At 46.2% G+C, this 21,082-nt stretch overlaps 1 protein-coding gene across 1 annotated transcript in view; it reads right to left on the bottom strand.

Moving 5' to 3' along the window:
- The window catches only part of GLRA1 (glycine receptor alpha 1), a 51,137-nt gene that overhangs the window by 16,736 nt on the left and 13,319 nt on the right, over positions 1-21,082 (bottom strand). Inside the window, exons 4-6 of the mRNA XM_027081392.1 lie at positions 5,751-5,974; positions 2,705-2,787; positions 1,358-1,495 (exon numbers count right to left, since the gene is read on the bottom strand). Coding sequence (XP_026937193.1) covers positions 1,358-1,495; positions 2,705-2,787; positions 5,751-5,974 — 445 coding nt within the window. The remainder of the gene's footprint in view (positions 1-1,357; positions 1,496-2,704; positions 2,788-5,750; positions 5,975-21,082) is intronic.

The following is a 21,082-nucleotide window of genomic DNA, read 5'->3' as shown; positions in this document are numbered from 1 at the left end:
CTGTGTGTGGTATGCGAGAGTCTGTTGTGATTATTTGATTCATGGGGACTCACTGCTAATGAGAGTACAGTTGGCCCTCTATATCTGTGGGCCCTGCATCCTTCAGTGAGGAGGGCCAACTATGGTCTTGAGCATCCCTGGATTTTGGTAATTTGGCAGGTCCTGGAACCAGTTCCCCTTGGATACTGTCTCTGAGTCTCAGCTTGCCCAGGGATGAAGAGAGTATTTTTGAAGGTTCTAAGATATCTCCGAGATCACTGGAAAGAGACAGCTGTCCTAAACAGACCAGCACCCAGGCTGCCTGCTTTTTCTCTGGGCCTTCTACTTGCATCAGAACCCACAGTGGTTTCTCTGAACCCCTCTCCTTCACCTCCTCTTCTCCTGGGCCCCTGTCCCAGCCTGTCATGTGTCTCCACTCCACTCGGCTGTGTTCAGACAGCAGCCCCCGGCCCAGCTCCCCAGCGTGGCATACTAACTGACTGCCTTTTGTCCACAATGTTCCACGAGCTCCTTCCCAGCCTGAAACAGGGCAGGCAAAGTCAGTCTTGATCCGGTCCCACTTCATCCCTGTGTTCAACCTTCCAACAAATGCTGGGCTAGGCGTGGGAGATAGAGAGCTGAGCTAAAAAGTGGGATTCCCTCCTCGTAGCTTACAGTCCAGGGGACCCTTTCCAACTTCACTGTTTACTAATCCTCAGTGCCATCTCCCAGCTCCCCACTGAGGTCTAATGTGAACATTCTCTGTGCTTTTGCCCTCTCAGAAATGCCAGTCCGGGGACTTCCCCAGCGGTCCAGTGGTTAAGAGTTCACCTTCCAATGCAGGGAGTGCAGGTTCGATCCCTGCTCGGGGAGCTAAAATCCCACATGCCTCACGGCCAAAAAAAACCAAACAAAAAGAAAACAAAACCAGAGCATAAAACAGAAGCAATATTGTAACAAATTCAGTAAAGACTTTAAAATGGTCCACATCAAAAAAAAAATCTTAAAAAAAAATAGAAATCCCAGTCCCTCTGTGATAGACACTGCTAGATGTCCTCCCACTGTCAGCTCTCCCTTCTGCCTTAGGGACAGGGTCCGTCCTGAGCTGGACATACTGCTACCTGGAAAAGAGACTGTATCTCCCAGCTCCCCTTGTCATGAGATATGGCCCAAGCTCAAGTGACTTGTCCCAGGACTCACAGGAAGAAAGCGTGGGAGCCACTTTTTGGTTTCAAGGGACATTCTCTTGACCACTAGGTAATAAATACAGAGATAGATCCACCACGGGTACCTTGGAAGATCCGTTGGATCAGCGACTGAATGAATGTTTGCACTGACCTCTGGCCCTGGCTGGGTTGAGGTGGGCCCTCGCACGTACCTGTGTTGTAATGCTTGGTGCAGTACCTCAAGTCCTTCTCCTCCTTCAGGATAAACTGGGGCAGAGTCAGTCCATCTGCCACCTGCACAGCCCCCTGCTCCTGCCACTCAAAGATGAGGTCATTCATGGTGTATCCAACTGGGATGGGATGAGAAGGAGGAGAAGTCACCACCCGGAAGCTCTTATTTGAAGCACGTCAGGGGTACTGCAGGAAGGGCGTCTAACATGAAGCATGTTAGAAGCAGAGAGGCATCAGACACTCAGTGGAACTCGTGAGACTATGTCGCTGCTGCGGTTTTTTTCTCCCTACACAAGAGGTTAAAGCTGGTTTCGTTGTTGACATCTACCCCACAGCCCTTCCACCTCTCTTACCCACCCCCGCCAGCCTCCCACCTTAGCTTGTCCTCTTGCCCTCACCCCTCAGTCCCATGTCAGATTCAGCTGACCTCCGCTCTTTTTGCCTGTGCACCATCCTTGCAAGCCCCCCTCTTGTGCCCCCAGCAGATTTTCCTCTGGGGAATAACTGTATGGTATGCTATCCTGGCGGGGCTATCAGTTGGGGGCCAAGGTGTGAGATGGTGACTCAACTAGGCCAATGAGACTCTCTGCCCCAGGACTTTGCCTGTTGAGTAAAGTGACAAAGGGTTCGGAGATGGCTGGTGCAGACTCTCCTCAGAGGTGGTGCTCCGAGGGGATGGTCTGTTAGTTCCTGTTGCCTAAATGCTCTAGCCTGGTTCTTGTACTTTAGCTTTTCCTTCAAGTCCATGTGGAACCCCTATGTCCTTCCACTTAATTCCATTCTTTACATGAGTCAGATTGGTTTCTGTGTTTGCAGTCAAAGAAGTGAGCTCCCCCATCTGTTAAAATCTTGGTTCACCTGTGATCTCCTCCATAAAGCCTTCTCCATACCCTGTCTCCTTCCCAGTCAGAAGGAAGTGCACTTTCTGCCTTGAGGCCACAGCATTTTGTACGTCTAACCACACACTTACCACTTGCTGCCTGCCTTAGAGTTACTTGTGCAGAAGACCTCTCCCTTGCTGGAGTGAGCATCCATGACTTATTCAATCTATTGCTCCTCCATTCCTGGCGAGCATGTTCACAGGGGACATGGAACAGTGCCTCTTTGGAGAATGCTGCTGGCTCCAGAGCTGAACTTCAGTCAGACAATGTTAGGGAAGTTATATTTCTAATGCGTTTTCTAAGAGCAAAGCTCCTCATCTGGTATTTTGGGCTATTACAGTAATCTCCTGGGGTCCAGTGGTTAGGAGCATCTGTGTGGGAATTTATGCTGGTCCCATGGGGGTAGGAGAGTCTGGTTCTTTTAGAGGCCTCATGCAAGGGACTCACAGCTTTCCAGTTGCATAATGCACGTCTGGACGTCCATGGGGAAATTCTTCAAGTCCATGGGGCAGGCCAGTGTCAGGGTGATTCTGGGAAGAGAAAGGAGTTGTATGATGTTGGAACCACAAACCAGAGAAGCTGTGCCTCTGTTCCAGTTACTGCTGGAAAATCAGTTATCTAGGAAAGGCCAAGGAGGCTAGGGAACCAGTGTTTATTGAAATAATATATGTATATTTCCCCGTCAGAGAGATAAAGTAGGTTGCCTAAAGTCACACAAGTCAGTGGAACTTCTGGGCTTCTTTGCCGTCTGTCTGGCTTCTAGAAACTTGCCTTTAGCAAGTTGCCTGAAGGCCTGTAGGCCATGGGCCACCTCCATCCCTTCTCTTCTGTAGAGCCCTCAGGTAGGGCAGAGCCTGAATTTTAAATTGAGCACCACCAGGCCTCAAGCATCCCCAGGTGCACCTGTATGTAGCAGGTGCGCAGGTGGTTCTTGGGTTCTCCCTTCACACACTAGGCTCATCAAAAGTGATTTCCAAGAGGCTCCCTGCACGCTGGGTGTCCAACACAGCTGACTCGCGTCTGCGGGCTCCTGCTGGGGTCAGTTGGGGAGTGGTGGTTGCTCCAGGCGTCTGGGCTAGCTGTTTATTTTGGGTTGTTCAGCCCTGGCAGAGACTGCAGCCTCAGAACCAGAGGGAGTCCCCCTAACAGAATCCGAGGTCTGCAGCTCAGCTGCGATGCAAGACTTCAGCTTGAAAGGCTTTGCCAGCATCTGAGCCCCTGCTGCAGGGAACAGAGAAGAAAGGCTCGTGGAGGCCAGAGAGACTTAGATCATCAGGCCAACTCCTGCACTGGACAGGTGAGAAAACTGGGATGCAGAGAAGGCTAAGTGGGGAGGCATGTCAGGTCACACAGCCAGCTGATGGCTCAGCCAGGGTTCGAAACCAGGTCTCCTGGCTTTTGGATTTTGAGCTCGTATGTTTGCTGGTGGGCTTTCTAGCACTGCTGTCCTGAAAAGCCAACCTCAATACCCGAAGACCCCTAACTGGTGGTCTTGTGGGGCTTAGCTGCTGGCACCTCGGCCCCAAGTGGTGAGGCCCACGGCCTGGCGCGAACTTCCTGCTCCAGCTCTCACCCACGGCTGTGGATGCGGGCCCTTTAAGCACAAGGCAGAGGCAGGGAGGGAAAGGGCAGGGAGAGGGAGGGGAAGAAGAGGGGAAAGAGGGAGCGGGAGAAGGAGGGGGAAGGGAAGGGAAAGTGCACGCAGTTGAATTTCTGAAGATAAAAGCTCCAAAGTGGGGCAGCCGTCACACTGGGTGAACTTCCTGAAGTTGAATGACCTTGGAACATCACTTTCTGCTGATTTGTCTTTCTGTCATGCTGCACTGGGGCTTAGCTTCCTGGAGATATGAAACTGAGCCTGGCTGCAGCAGAATCCAAGCCAGCCAGGCCTCGGTGGCCATCCTGAGCCCGTCACCCTTCCAGTCTGGATGCGCACTGGGTGGGGCGGGCAATGGGTGAGGAAGGCCATGTTGGCCTCGGATTCCTCCCAGTCTGCCCTTCCATGGTGCCTCCTTTACCTGCTGAGGTCCCTGAGTCCCCTCTCCCACCCAGCCTGCTCTCAGGGGAGACTCTGAATCCATTCACATTTGGGGATTAGGATCTGTGCAGCCTCTCCAATGGGCTTGGACACTTAAAGCTCATCTCCTAATGAAAATAAAAATATATATTCCCCTGAGGGACTGGAGGGGCAGGAGAGTCATTGAGGACCAGTGTCCCCCCCCCACTTTTTTTTAACTTTTTATTTTTATTGGCGTATAGCCGATGAACAATGTTGTGATGGTTTCAGGTGCACAGCAAAGTGACTCGGCCATACATATACATGTATCCATTCTCCCCCAAACTCCCCTTCCATCCAGGCTGCCACATAACATTGAGCAGAGTTCCCTGTGCTACACAGTAGTAGTAGGACCAGTGTCCCTTTAAGCTCTTTGAAATAAAAACATTCACTCATCAAATATTTGAGTGCCTATTGAATGCTCTGCACTGTTCTTCTAGGCTCTGAGTGGGCATTAGGTGCACACTAACAGATTAGAATCTAGGTTCTGCTACTTTGTAGCTGTGGGAACTCTGGCAAGTTGCTTAAACTTTCAGATCCTCACTTGTCTAATCTGCAAAGTGGGCGTAATAAAGCCTACTTCATAAGGTTGTTAGGAGGATTATAAATAATACATATAAAGTCTGAGCCTAGTAGGTAAATTCTCAGTGAATGGTACGTAGTAAGGATATAACATGGACATTGGTCCTTCTCTCCATGCCTTGGGGGAGGAGACTGAGAATTAGGTGGGTTGGGAGGGGCACAGAGTGTGGCAGGAAGCTCTGAAAGTTTGCCCATAACCAGTGTATGCAGGATATCCCCCGACTGGGGAGGGGAGTCCCAGCAGACTCAGTGCAAGGAGTAGAGGATAGAAAGGCTTTCTAGAAGGGAAGGAGCAGCCCTGGCTTATACCTGTGAGCAGCACCGTCCACCTGGCAGGCCATTTATGTTGAAGTTGCTGTGATTTTTCAGACTTTGCGCCTTTGCTCGGCTATTATTTAAAATTATGATAGAAACGTTTAACATGAGATCCACCCTCTTAATAAGTGTTTAAATGTACAGTAGAGTATTGTTAACTATAGAGTATTGTTGTTCAGCAGCTCTCTGGAATTTATTCATCTTGAGTAACCGAATGTTCCTGGGGTCAGCATTGTCTTTGAATATTCTTTTCCCATCTTGTTTGATTGAAATTCTGGGTAAGCTTGGAGGCCTAACTTTAACCTTCCCTCTCTAGGATGCTTCCTTGGTCCCCCTGGTTATAATGAACTACTCGCTTCTAGGAGTTCCCGTGGTATTTTATTCTTACTTGCTGAGTGTAAGCTGCAGAGCTGGCTCTGCCTATTCCGTAAAGGTGTTCGGTTGCCAGGGCCTGTTCACCTCTGTTTGGCCCTCCTCTTAGCGTCTGCCCCCACAGGGTATGTTCTGAGAATGGAGGGGATGAGCCTGTACAGAACTCACCGGATGCTGTAGAGGACATTCCCATTCCGGGAGATCCTCAGCAGTTTGTTGTCCGTGGTGATCTCGTGGAAGTGGGCCCCCTTCTCATTGGCAAAGAACAAGTCAGGTTTCCAGATGGAGTCCAACATGGATGGGTCCAGGTCCAGAGAGTCATCCGGGTATTCGTTGTAGGCCAGCCGGGGGTCGTTCCACTGCTGCCGTAGGAAGATGTTGACCCTATAGTCCTACAGGCAGGAGATAAGGAGGTGGACTCAGAGTTAGGCCCTGGGATGTCACATCTTGGAGGGCCCAGGTGCTTTCGGTCAGCGCTTCCCAAAGCCCCTCCTGGAGGATGCTATCAGAGCGTGGTTGCATCTTACATGGGGATGAGACGTAAAGTCTGTGCATCAGGCAAAAATCAGGGCAGTCATAATTATCCCTGAAAATTCTCTAGATGCCCTGTTAAGTATATTCAACTCTGAACTGAGATTAATTAAATGTTATTCTTTCTTCTGAAAAATTTAAAAAATGAAGTTCATACTGATGTAATAAACACCTGTTTTTCATCCTGTTAACATTTTGTTGTGTTTGCTTCAGTTTTTGTTAGATAAGAGAAATAATACATCACAGATAAAGCTGAAGTCCCCCTTTTATTATCAACCCCATCAGTGCAGTAATTCTTATGCCCACTAAGGTTTGAGAGTCACTATTCTAGACAGATTGAAGGAACAAAAGAAAAGACTAAAAGCTGACGCCTGAGCATTCACACTATTTTGCCCAATTCCCAAGCAGTGAAGGAAAGTTGGGTGGAGGGATTTTATAGTGTTCTGCTGGTCTTAGGGTTCACACCACTCTGTTTTAATACCGGCCTTCTGTTGCCTTCTATAATGTGTTGATTTGTTTGTTTGGGGAGGACTAATAGATGCCACATCTTACTGGAACCCAGCGCTAAGTTAAATGCTCTCTGATGGGACAAAAAAAGTCATGATCAAACCAAGTAGGGAAATGTTTGATTAAACCAAATGTATCAGATTTCTTTATGGCAGGACTTCTCAGAGACCTTAATATGCTGAGGAGTTGTGTGCATCTCCAAGAGGGGAATAGACTATGCAACATTTCCTTGATTTATTCTGGCCATAGAACTCTTTTATTTTGTGCATGAGGCTCATCTTCTACAGAATGTGGGTTAGAAATTGCTGTCCTAGTCAAAACTACCCGCTTCCCCACCTTTTTTTTTTCCAGATGAGGGAACTGAAATCTAGAGAGAGTTGAGACTGGCCGTGTCTCTCTGAAAATGTAGAGCAGAGTTGATTTTGAAGCCCAGGTGCCTTGACTCCTAGCTGAGGTTTTGTTCATTGGGTCTTAGAGGGTCTTAAAGAATCCATTTAGTTCTCATTAACAACCTGAGAAGCAATCTGTGGTAGGTCTCCACAGTGGGAAACTGGGTAATGAAGTTAAGAAATATTTCCATTAAGAAAAGTTTTAAATTTTGTTAGAGAGACATTGTAAACTTGGGGCCCGTGAATATTCCATTGCAAGTAGAATTTGGGGTATATTTGTGTTTTCCTATGAAGAAGGGTATAGCTCTCTCTGTTGGATTCCCAAGAGGGTTTATAGTTCCCTAGAAGATTAATAACCTCAGTTGAAGTCCAACTTTAAATGTTCTCCTTCAGGGAATAATCTCTGCTCAGAAGCACCTGCTGCTGCTTTTTCTCTGAAGGTGCAGGATAAAGGAGGTTATGCTATATTTTCTTTTGGGGTGCTACCCGTAAATCCCGATCACCCTCGATCTGTCATCAGCAGGAATGGACTGAAGCAAACAGCCCTTCTGCCCCCCACGCTCCCCCCCTGCCACTTCCTCCCACATTCTGTTTGCCTACAGGAATATCAGTAGCTTCCTGAAATGTTCTAAGACGTCTTATGGGACTGTTCTATAATTTAGTTGAAGCCTCTCCCTCCAGCCCCATAGAAAATGACATTTGGTCTCATAATCAGGAATAAAGACACAGACGTAGAGAATGGACTTGAGGACACGGGGAGGGGGAAGGGTAAGCTGGGACGAAGTGAGAGAGTGGCATGGACATATATACACTACCAAATGCAAAATAGATAGCTAGTGGGAAGCAGCCGCATAGCACAGGGAGATCAGCTCGGTGCTTTGTGACCACCTAGCGGGGTTGCATAGGGAGGGTAGGAGGGAGACGCAAGAGGGAGGAGGTATGGGAACATAGGTATATGTGTAGCTGATTCACTTTGTTATAAAGCAGAAACTAACACACCATTGTAAAGCAATTAGACTCCAATAAAGATGTTAAAAAAAAATTTCCTATCTTATAAGTCCTGCGTGGAGGGAAAACTTCAGGCCAGACTGGAGGTTGATTCTTTGTTTTTCCTGTTGATTGTAATAGCTCCCAACCTGGCCCCATCTCATCAGGGATTAGAAACAGCCTCTGTTTGTCCTGTGGATTTTACATGAAGTGCGTGTGTTTGTGTGCGTGTGTGTGTGTGTGTGTGTGTGTGAGAGAGAGAGAGAGAGAGAGAGAGAGAGAGAGGGAGAGAGGGAGGGAGGGAGGGAGAGATGAGGCACTGGGACTCATGTCAGAGTAAACAGACTATGAATGGTTGGACAGAAAAAGCCTTCAGTCCCCAAACCCCAGCTGCACTTCTGATGTTCTTGCCAGCAACATGTCAAGCCAGTTTATGTGGCTGGAAGGAAGAAAAGAAAGTGGCATTTCTTAAAATGGCCTGTTAGGCACCAGGCACTGTTCTAGATACTGTCACATACATTTAATCCCTACAAAACCCCTGCAAGCTAGACATTCAAATTCTCCTAGTGAGGTTCAGGTAACCGAGGTTTGGAAAGGTTGAGCTAGTAAGCAGCAGAGCTGGAATCTGAATCCACATCAGCCCGACCTTCTAGTGAGCACTTGTTGATTACGTCCCCTGGCTGTGGATGGCTGGTTCTGTGCTGGGGAGCCTCTTCTCTCACCCCCACTGCCTGCTCAGTTTAAGCCTTATCTCCTGTAGGAGGCTTGGTGCCCCCAGGCTTCCCTGACTTCTTCCTTTTCTGATCTCCTAGCAAAACGGAATGGCCCTCACTGTGTGTGTGTCTTATCTCCTCAACCTGAAGGGCAACAGTTTGAGAGGATAAGCCTGACCTTCTCTTTCTCTGGCACCATCCTACCTACTCATCCAGTCGGTGTACCTGGAGCTACCCACCACCCGGCAGGGGGAGGGGAAAGGAGAGCTGGAAAAAGTTGGGGTAGGAAGAGCTTTCCCCATTTTTTATTTATTTTTTATTTTTTTGACGTACGCGGGCCTCTCCCATTGTGGAGCACAGGCTCCGGACGCGCAGACTCAGCGGCCATGGCTCACGGGCCCAGCCACTCCGTGGCATGTGGGATCTTCGCGGACCGGGGCACGAACCTGTGTCCCCTGTATTGGTATGCAGACTCTCAACCACTGCGCCACCAGGGAAGCCCGAGCTTTCCCCATTTTATAGCTGGAGAGACTGCGGGTCAGAGAGAGGAGGCATTGTCCAAGGTCACATAGCAATTCAGAAGAGACCTGGGATTAAAATCTGGATTTACTTCTCCGGGCCCCACTGTTAGAAGGAGGAGTTAGGCTAGATTGTCTCTAAGAACCCTTCCAAATCTAATAGGTGATCGTTATTAGTTTTATGTTTTCCAGCGACATTTAATGGAGCATCTAAGTGCCAGGCACTGTTCTCGGCACTGGAGAACACACTGAGAACAAGAAAGACATGTTTATGCTGTCACAGAGCCTACGGTGTAGCGCTTACGCCACACGGAGATTGGGCTCTGCTGGGGATTAGGTACAGGGCACTGGGGAGATACAGAAGTTAAGGTGAGACCAAATATGGCAGAGCCAAAAAGGAAAAGCATTTTGGGCAGTTGGAACTGCACCTGTGAAGGCCTAGAGACAAAGCAAGAGCACGGTGCTTTGGACAGAACAGCAAGTAGATGAGTGAGGGCAGGAGGGGGAGGAAGCACGCAGCGCCCAGCAGGCTGTCCTGGGGAATGCGGACTCCATCCTGGGACTCATGTGGAGTCTTCGAAGAATTTTAAGTAGGGAAGGATATTATTACAGTTGCATTTTATTACTGATATTTAAAAATACTTTATTTTTCTTATCACAGAAGTAATGCTTGTTGATTATAAAACAATAGAAACATACGTCACCTAAAAGGAGAAAAACAAAATGAAAACCATAGGGTCTCGCTTTGAAGCGATTCATGAGAAGTGAGGGTAAGAGCTGAGGAGACTGTGTCTGGTGTCCTCAGGCGACTTGTCCCCTTCTCCTAGTGCCCCCTTCTCCCCTCAGCACCCGCTCCCCAGACGAGCTGCTGCATCGATTTTCTCCTCCCCGGTTGGTAAACAGCAGCAGGAAATGCCGTTTGGAAGGGACCAGTGTAACCGTTGTAATAGGCTGAAAGCTAAATGCCGTTTTGCTTACTTGGCTCTACAGTCACTCTGGTCAGTGTTCAACCTGATGGGGGTCCACGTTCAGGCCCAGAGGCTGGAAGAACAGCACTGGAGTTCTCCAGCTGAGAACCTCAGGTCCCACCTCTGGTAGTTGGCTTCCAGGCCTTGACCCTCAAGGTGGCCCATCTTCTAAGTCCGAGGGGGAGGGACTGGTGGAGCTCTGGCTCAGCAGGCTCTAGCACCCACTCTCTAGTCTTGCATCTGACATTCCCTGATGGCTTGATTTCTGGAAACTGGGCAGCTTCCATGCTTGCGAGACCAAGGTAGAGTATTAACTCATTCATTTGTTCGTTCTATCATTCAACAAACACGGATGGAAGGCTTCCTGTGTGCACCCACCGCTGCGCCATCCCCACCCCGGTTATGTCTAATTTCAGACTCTAACCTCTCCCAGCAAACTCCTCTAAACTCAGTATTGTGGTGAAATAGGAAGCATGAGGTGCTTTAGTAGGAAAGAGCTAAGAACCTGGTGGGTGTGTTGGTGGGAAGAGGACGTGAAGGGCAAGATGTGTGCCCACAGCAGGCAGAACCAAGAGCCATCACCCAAGAGGAGGATGAAGAATCAGATTCTTATACCCTCCTAAGTCTCAGCCTTCTAGCCGTTAAAGGGATGTTTCTTCTCTAAACTTGATTCAACTCTATAAACACTTATGAGGCCCAGTGGGAGAATGGTGAGAGCAGAGGCTCGGGTCTTGGCTTCTACCCTCACAGAGCTCAGATTATCTAGCAAGCAAGGCAAGGTATGGACACAAATCTAACATACAAAACTGAAAGTGATAAGGGTCAGAAGAGGTTCTAACAAGCTGCTATTAGATATTGCTTTCAAGTCATTGACATTACTTCCAGGCAGGTTGGGTGAGTCTGGAAGTGATTTTGGGGAGAAGGTGGCATTTGAAATGGCCCCTATCAGGTTGTTTCATCCTCCTGAAGTTAGCATCTCTAGATCTGGTGTTGTTCTGAGATATGAATAATATCTGATTTTGGCTGGAAAGGAGACCAGTGATGTGTGAGGAGGAAGGACAGAGGTGAGGAATACAGGTGTAGAGCAGGACAGGACGTGAGGACCAGGGCTTCGGCCTTGGTGTATTTAGGGTTAGGATTTGTAGAGTTGGCGGGGGTGGGATGGGGGGGCAGGTCATCAAAGGAATTTCATATGGAAGGAATAGCACCAGCAAAGGTGTATAGGCAGGAATGTTCAGTTTAGCTCAACCGTCAGCTGTTCAAACAGTTCAGTTTAGCTCAACCGTCAGCTGCGTAAGTAATAAAAGTCCCTCTTATTGAGGACCTACTAAGTACCAGGCATTGTGCTAAGCATGCCACAGACTTCCGCTCATCTTACGTTTAAAACAGTCCTATGATTATAGGTGGTTTCACCTTAATTTTATAGATGAAGAAGGCTCAGGGAGATTAAGTAATTAGTCCAAATTCACACAGTAAATAATGGGCTTGGAATTCAAATCTGGTTTGTCTAGTTATATAAAGCGCATGCTCTTAACCACTCTGCTGTGACGAGGCTGTGGAATGGATTGATTTGAAACTGTGGGTATCCTTAACTGCCAAACCAAGGTGCTTGGATCTTATTCTGTAGCCAGTTGGGCAGCACTGGAGTCTAAAGCAGTGGAGCAATATCCCAGTTTGACTGCAGGAAGATCAGCGTGGGAGGCGTGACCATGAAGTGCCGAAGTGAGAGAAAACGGGACCAGGGAGACTTATTTTGAGGCCACTGTGACAGTTCAATGAAAGATAAGGAAGAGCTAAACTGAGATAGCAGGGATGGAGAGTGGGGCAGAGGAGAGAATCATTGTTCTTGGTCATCATCAGCTTATCCTTCATCATTTTCATCACAAATATTACAGGTAGACTTCTGTCTCAACTCCTTCCTTTTACACACGGCCCAGAGAGGGAAAGAGACTTTTCTCAGGCCACACAGCAGTTCAGTGACTAAGGTGGGACTTGCATACAGAAATCTTGACCCCTTTCCCACTACTTTTCCTAATCCCTTGTACACCTTTAAGGGCAGGAGGAGGAGAACCGAGCTGAATCTGCCACCAGGCAGTCTCTGCTCTCCTTGGAGAAACTCTAACTTAGACTCAGCTCTGACAGGATTTGGGATTAAGATGTGTGAGAACTGGAGCAGTCTGCTCAGAGCCAGGGACCAGGGGGCATTCAGAGTGGAGGGTCCCAGGCTTGGTTTACGAGCTGCTGCTGCTTCTCAAGCACTTTCCCAGACCTCTGAGAAGCACTGTGGAATCAGTCAAAGATGTTGCCTTCAGATGTGAGAAGAGTCACATCACTGCCCTGCGAGAGTATGGACCTGGCTCACCGGCACATGGAGAGTTGACTGAATCTTGACTGAGTGCCAGACGCAGTGCTAAGTGCTGTAATGATCCCGCTCCCCAGATTCTCACAGGGATACTATTTTATGGGTAAACTGAGCCTGGGGAGACTTAATGCTTTTTCTAAAGTTAGTGACAGAGCTGAGGCTCGAATCCATGACTGGCTGACTCCAAAGTCCTGTGCTTTTAAGTAGTACACTGTGTTCGCTTCTTTCTTTCTTTCTTTTTTGTTTTTCTTTTTTGTGTCAGTTCCTTTTATTAATAACATCTCATACTGATTAACTGCTTTTTACTTTACAAAGCACCCTCACATTAGTTTTGTTCTATGAAGTTCTATGAAAGGGCAGATTCTTATCTCCATTGGATAGACGTGGACATTAAAGCCCTAACAGCTCAAGTTCCCAGCACTAGTTACTGGCAGATGCAGAATTGATAATAACAGTGCACATAATACATTGAGATGTTACCACATGCAAGGGATGATGCTAAGTTCTTTATGTGTGTTGTTTTATATTTACAATAATCCTGTGATGCAGGTTCTATTATTCTCATTTTACAGTTAGGCAAATTAAGGCACGCAGAAGTTAAAGTACTGTACCTGACGTCACACAGCTAGTAAGTGGCAAAGCTGGGATTTGAACCCAAGATGTTAATGCCAGAGCCCATGCATTTAGCTACTAGACTGCACCATCCAGAATCTCCCAGATTTGTACTGAGCGACACTTTTGTGATACCTCAATGCCATCAGCTACTGCCTCTGGCTGCTGTTATATTCCTGTGGGTTTGTAGATACCCACAATTAGCAGGAAGTATTAAAACAAGGCAAAGGAGGGGGGTGGGATGAATTGCGAGACTGGGCTGGACGTATATACACTATTGATACTATGTATAAAATAGATAACTAATGAGAACCTACTATATAGCACAGGGAACTCTACTCAATGCTCTGTGGTGACCTAAATGGGAAGGAAATCCAAAAAAGAGGGGATATATGTATACGTATAGCTGATTCACTTTGCTGTACAGTGGAAACTAATACAACATTGTAAAGCAGCTATACTCTAATAAAAATTAAAAAAAAAAAAAAAAAAAACGGGCAAAGGACAAAAGGCTTCTGCCCCAGGTCCAGCAGTCTACTAGTACTCCTACATCGTTCCTGATTTGTCCCTTGAAATTTTTTTTTTTTTGGCCATGTCGCACAGCATGTGAGATCTTAGTTCCCTGACTAGGGATTGAACCTGCACCCCTTGCATCGAAAGCACAGAGTCTTAACCACTGGACCACCAGGGAAGTCCCTGCCCCTTGGATTTGACCCATTGTCTGCTCTACACTCAAGTTCAGAGCTGGCAGACTCCCCGGATCCTGACCATTGCGTCCTTGGCTCCAGTTGCCTGCTCCATGCCTTCAACCTCTTCTAAGTCACCACCCTGCCTATTGCATTCTCATTTGGATCGCACATAATCAGGGCTACATTTGTTGTGAAGAACTGCCGATGGTTTGGACAAGTGGAGCGGAGCCTCTTTGTTTATCTTCAGGGGATCACTAAAGCCCAGCGTGAGTTTAATAATTACATAAAAATGCTAATTGCAGCCACTTTTATTGGATGTCTAACGTTTGCTAGAATTTTATATGCATTGTATCTCTAAACTTTTCATCAGCCTAGCACACTGAATATTATTATACTCATTTTACAGGGGAGGAAACTGAAATTCAGAGAGGTTAAACAGAGCTTAAGTGTCTTGCCCAGAGTCCCATAGCTAAGCTAGTAGGTGCTAGAGCAGGAATGTGAATCCACGACTGTCTGGCTCCCAATTTCACATTCTTTTGACAATTGCATGCTGCCTATTTCCTTTTTTTTTTTTTTTTTTGGCCACTCTGTGAGGCATGTGGGATCTTAGTTCCCCAACTGGGGATTGAACCTGTGTCCGCTGCAGTGGAAATGTGGAGTCTTAACCACTGGACCACCAGGGAATTCCCTCTGTTTCCTTTTTTTGAAAACCAAGTTCCTAGATGGGTAGGTGAAAGAAACATAGTAGACACAGTATACTGGAATCTCACTGAGCCCATGTGACAGGTTGGCTCATACATATCCTCATAGTCAGTATCAGATGGGGAACTTTGTATTGTGATGCTAAACTGAGGTGGATCTGTAACTGGTTGCCAAAGGATGCAAATTGAAGCGTGGGTATTAACCTGAAAAGAGGAAAGAGGACAGTATTGGCAGTACAGGGCATAAAAGTGAGACATGCCACTAGTGAACTTGGAAATATGGAAAATAAGTTTGATCTCTGCGAGTTAAACTAACAGGTGAACATGCAGCAAAGAAATTTGGCAAGGCTCAGCGTAATCACAAACCCATGTGTAGTCTCAATGATTGAGAACAGGCCTGTGTTTGTAATTTATTAAGTGGAACCCTAATTTATTGTATTATGTCTTTTTTTTTTTAGGGTTTTTTCAGCTTTTGGGCTTTTTTTTTTTTTTTAATTATTTATTTATTTTGGTTGCCTTGGGTCTTAGTTGCGGCAGGCAGGCTCCTTAGTTGTGGCTTGAGGGCTCCTTAGTTGTGGCTCGTGGGTTTCTTTGTTGTGGGTGGCCGGCTCCTTAGTTGTAGCATGCAGCCTCCTTAGTTGTGGTATGTGAACTCTTAGTTGTGGCGTGCATGTGGGATCTAGTTCCCTGACTAGGGATCGAACCCGGGCCCCCTGCATTGGGAGCGTGGAGTCTTAACCACTGCACCACCAGGGAAGTCCCTCTTGTGTCTTGTTTAGAGAACTATTTTATAAACATATTGGAGACCTTCATTCGGTAGTATAAGAAAGGGCAGTTTGATGAGCAGGAATTTGGCAATTGGTAGTCTAGCATCATCTGAAGGATAGGGTCACACTGCTTGGGGGAACACCAACTTTTTTTGTGTCTGAAAAGAGGGTTTCTGTGTGGTGAGGAGGGATGGTTTCTTAGACCTCTCTCTGGCCTGGATGAGATTTTCCTCAAGACTGTCTACCTTCTTTTCCTCCAATTTGGTATGTCAAAATCAACTTTTGATTTGTTTCCCTGGTATTCAACGAATGGCAAGGGAGTGCTTTCATGGAGGACACAAGCATGCTGTTATCGGAATGGAAAGCCCCATCATAAAGTAAAATAACTTGACGGTCTTATTTACCCACTTCAGTCTTTTGTGGCTTTGATTGTCATTAGTCAGCCTTCCTGAATCTGATCTGATGGAGAGCCAACCCTGGGATGCCATAAATTCACGACTGTGATGCCTCCCATGGTGGTATATTGGAGAGAGTCATCCAGCAGATGTTACCAAGACTGCCTATAACCCCATTTTCTGCCTCTTAACAGACTCTATGGCATGTGTGAGGGCTCTTTCCTTGGCTTCCTCTCGGTCTGCAGTTTACCAAGGCTTTGGGAGTGTTGAGATATGTCTAACTGGATGGCACTTAATAGACTTTTTCTTGGACTTCCCAAATCCCAGAGTGTAAATGGCCTAGCATTAGCTGTGTAGACAGACTGAACGTGTAATGGAGAAAGCAACAACAAACAAGGATCTCATCCACAATATTAACCAACCTCACGCAATATTCAGTAATAAACCTAATGAGAAATGTGTGACTTGTGTGTGTATGTATATGTATATATTTATATATATATACACACACATACACACACAATGAAATAATTCTAAAGTTTTACTGAAAGACATAAAGGAATACCTATATAAATGGAGAGACATACCACATTTATATAATATTGTTAAGATGGCAGTTCTCTACAAGTGAATCTATAAATTCAATGCAACCTCAGTCAAAATCTGAGGCAAGTTTTATAGGCATCAACAAGCTGATTCTACAGTTCGTATGGAAGAGAAAATGGACTGGAAATGACAAGAAAACCTTATTAAAGAAGAACAACAGAGGACTTTCTCTACCAGATATAGAAATACAGTTTTAAACCACAGTAATTAAAATAGAGTGGAAACAGATAATAGAGCAATGGACAGTAAACTGAGACTAGAGAAAGATGTATGTGTATGTGTGTGTGTGTGTGTGTGTGTGTTTATGTGTGTGTGTGTGTGTGTGTGTATATATATATATATATATTTAGTTTCTGAGAAAGGTAGCATTTCTGATCAGTGGAGAAATAATGGCTACTTAAGAATAATGCTAGAAAATTACTATCTAATCAGAGAAAAATAGAGTTAAACCATCACCAAATACGTTGCAGCAAACTAAACTCCAAATGGATTATGGAGGTATATGTAAAAGAAGAAACTTATAATATTATTCAAAATGCCCATTATGCAAAAAAAGAAAGAAAAAAAGCAAAGATACTCAAATCCACTAGGAATCTGGAGTGAAAATTAAAAATGACAGTGAAGTACCATTTAAAAAAATCCCATTTGGTAAAACTAAAAAGCTTGATAATATCTTGAGTTGGCAAGGATAAAAACGCTGTTGTGGGAACAATTATTGAAGCTTCTTTGGGAGCAAGTTGGGCAATAATATTTGCCAAAATAGTGCAGGTCCTTTGATAAAGTAATTCCACTTCTGTAATATATCCTAAGGAAGCATGCAAAGAGTCATGTGCAAGACTATTCATTGTGGCCCTTGTTTGTAATAGTGAAAGCTGCATGAACCTACAGGCCCATCAGGAGACAAGTGGTTAAATACCATGAAGTGATGTTATGTCCAGAGCGTGGAATTTTACAGGCGGGCCGTAAATCTGGAAACACTGATTAAAATCATTTTGTCACATACTGAATGTAATAATAATAAACCATTGTTATGTTTCCAAATTTGAGGGTGTGTAGAACGTTAAGAATGAGGTAGACCTGTATGTAGTGATGTGGAAAGATTCCAAGACATGGTGAAGTGAAAAAAGCAAATTGTCTTGCACAATCCTATTTAGACAAAGATGTGTAATAACGAAGGGATGCATCGATACATTCAAGGAAAGAAGACCAGTAAGACATACACTAAAGTGTTTTCTGCAGTGGTTAACTCAGATGGGACAGAGGGATACCGCAAAGCAGGGGCATTCCTGTTTCTCTCTCTCTTCTCTTTTTTTACTGGACTTACTACAAAACTTGTTTTCATCTGTTGCTCATATACTTTAAAAAAATGTTCCAGAGTTTTGCTGTCCATAAGCATAGTGTCAGTCAACACTGACTTGTTACCTAAACTGAAATGTCTTTTTTTTTTTTTTTTTTTTTTTTTTTGGCTGCACCTAGTTCCCTGACCAGGGATCGAACCCATGCCCTCGGCATTGGAAGCTCAGATTCTTAACCACTGGATTGCCAGGGAAGTCCCTAAACTGAAATGTCTTTGAGGTGGTGTGTGTAGAAATGATTTTAGGGTTCTGAGGAGGTCCCCAGAGCTACCTTGCGGGGGCCGATTGAGGAAAAGGCCAAGGCATTGAGATTTCTGGCTTCTGTTCCACTTCCTCCAGAACAGCCCATTTTCAAAAATCAGTGTGTTAAAGTGCTGCATAAGATTCACCTTAAAAATGGACTGTGGGGCTTCCCTGGTGGCGCAGTGGTTGAGAGTCTGCCTGCCGATGCAGGGGACGCGGGTTCGTGCCCCGGTCCGGGAAGATCCCACATGGTGCGGAGCGGCTGGGCCCGTGAGCCATGGCCGCTGAGCCTGCGCGTCCGGAGCCTGTGCTCCGCAACGGGAGAGGCCACAGCGGTGAGAGGCCCGCGTACCGCAAAAAAAAAAAAAAAAAAGGACTGTGGTGGTGGGCTGCTGTTAAAAACAATGCTTTGAAGCCCACTAACCCAGAGTAAGGATGAGCATGGCCCTGGTGCGCTCTGCTCTAAGCACTCCTGAGGGTCTGGGTTCATTGCTTGGCCTTTCAGCTCAAGGTGGAGATTGACATGCTGGCTGTACTCGGAGAGCACCCTAGATGGGAAAGGGACTGAGAACTGGGGAGAATGGCCAAGGGAGCCAGGCATGGCCAGGGAGCGAGAGGACTGACCTCAGTTATTGGAAGGGCTGTCAGGTGCAGAGATTGGTTCTCTGTGGCCCCAGGATCAGAATGAAAGCCATGAGCAAATGGAGATGTCAGAGGTGTCCCAAGATGAAGTGGGCTGCCTGGGGGGGTGCAGGGGTTCCCATCACTGGAGGTGTGCAAGCAGAAACTACAACATTTGTGGCAGAGGTTCTGACAAGAGATGAGGGTTCAAACTGGAGAACCTCCAATGTTAATTCTCTCTACAAATATTGATTGAGCTCCTATGGTCCAGGCAAAGTACTGGGCACTGGAAATACAGGGATGATTGAGAAAGACAGGGTCCCCACTCTCAATAAAAAAGCAAACAAAACAACAAACTAACAAGCAAACTTTTACTTTTTAGGTATTACTCCGAAGATAATAGAACATGATGTGACAGTGACCGGAAGGGGGGACATTTTTAGATAGGGAGTCAGGGAAGGACCTTCTGAAGAAATATCTGAGCTGAGACCTGAAGGATGAGAAGGAACCATTCATGAAAAGATTTTTCTGGGCAGAAGGAGCTGAGCGTAGTAAAAGAATTAAGCAGGTGTTGCAGGATTTGAAGCAGGGGAATGCTGTGATGTGATTTAGGGTTTAAAAGGCACTATGGGAAGTGGTAGAGAAGGGGAGGAAGGGAGGCGGGGAGGCCGGTTAGGAGGCTGTTTCAGTCAAGCAGGATAGAGATGGTGCCAAGTTGAGCTAGAGTTGACAGCAGTAGAGTTGGAAAGAAGTAGATGGATTTAAGTTTTATCTTCTATGATTCAAAATCAATTCATTCAATCAACTGATTCCAATTCATTCAATCAGTTGATTCGATTTAGTCAATTGATCCCAGAAGTAGGCTGGCATTCAGAAGTGACTGCTTCCTAAACAATGTGTTAACTTTAATGGTTGGACATAGGGGGCATTTAACCTCCTCGCATGGTAGCTGTTTTCATAGATCTTGGGGTCTCATTTGCAAATATCCACAGGGATGGACAGCCAACGGCTTCTCTCAATACCAATTCTGATAGAATTGCACAGATCCTACTTGTTAGCCAAACCAGAGTGCAGGTGACCAGGATGAAGTCATGTCCTCCCACGACCCTGACATCCCCTTGGCTCTGCAGCCTCTCCTCTTGCCCCACACTCAGCAGGTGGCCTAGGCCAAGAGCAGGGCACCAGGATTCAGGCAGCCTGGGGATAGTAACTGGTCATGGTGTTTATTGGCTGGAAAAGCTTGGGTGAATTAAGCCTCTCTGAGCTTCAGTTTCCTCATCTGTAAAATGGAATTGTTGTGTTATATGAAATGATCCCCATACCTTGCTAACCACGGATGCCTGGTTTTTAGAACAGTGCTCAATAAATGACAAATGATGCCACCACCACCTCACCTTCTCTTTATAGCAGAGCTTTTTGAAAGAATTATCTTCCTACTGTCTTCACTTCCTTTTGTCTTGTGCTTTCGTCGTGCCCCTGAATCGCATTCTCTAATTTCATACATGCTCCCCTCCCCCATCCTCCATTGCCAAACCCATTGGATGAGATTCTCTTTTCTTACTTGACTTGTCTCCTCTTTTACTGCTGTTGAACACACACCAGCTTTTAAAACCCCTCTCCTCTCTGGGTCATTCTACAAGGCCATTCTCTCCTGGAAGGTTTTATTTTATTTATTTATTTATTTTTAACATCTCTATTGGAGTATAATTGCTTTACAATGGTGTGCTCGTTTCTGCTGTATAACAAAGTGAATCAGCTATACGTATACATATATCCCCATATCCCCTCCCTCTTGCGTCTCCCTCCCACCCTCCCTATCCCACCCATCTAGGTGGTCACAAAGCACCAAGCTGATCTCCCTATGCTATGCGGCTGCTTCCCACTAGCTATCTATTTTACATTTGGTAGTGTATATATGTCCATGCCACTCTCTCACTTCGTCCCAGCTTACCCTTCCCCCTCCCCGTGTCTTCAAGTCCATTCTCTACATCTGCGTCTTTATTCCTGTCCTGCTCCTGTGTTCTTCAGAACCATTTTTTTTCCTCTTTCTGACTTACTTCACTCTGTATGACAGACTCCTGGAAGGTTTTAACATGCAGAGAACCATGATCAGATTTCTACTTCAGAAAAATTACTCAAAACCACACAACAGCATTTTCACAGCACCCGGCACATAATACATGTTCAGTAAGCGTTGCTAGTATTGCTGTCGGTCACTGTTATTCTCTGCGTTCCATGGCATCCTGTGCATACCTCTGTAATCTCACTCATCATATTGCGGTATTCTCTTTGACTTCCTTGTCCACCTTCTCCAATAGACTCCTTGAAAGCAGAGACCTGCCTGGCTCCTGTTTACTTCTGGGGCCATGGGAGGATTTTACTTTTCTTCAGGTGGGGCCATGTGGCTTCCTTTGGGTAGTGAAATGTGAGCAGAAGTGCTATATGTCACTTCTGGGTGGAAAGCACTTACTTGCCGGTGTGCCACCCCTTAGTGCCTTCTTCCTCTCACAGCAAATGTGCAATCGCCTGTTGATGT

This window comes from Aethalodelphis obliquidens, unplaced genomic scaffold, assembly GCF_003676395.1.
Source record: "Aethalodelphis obliquidens isolate GAN/ISIS:26980383/991018 unplaced genomic scaffold, ASM367639v1 scaffold45, whole genome shotgun sequence".
NCBI classification, from domain to species: Eukaryota; Metazoa; Chordata; class Mammalia; order Artiodactyla; family Delphinidae; genus Aethalodelphis; species Aethalodelphis obliquidens.
Note: the sequence above shows the minus strand (reverse complement) of the source record. Positions and strands in the feature narration are given on the sequence as shown.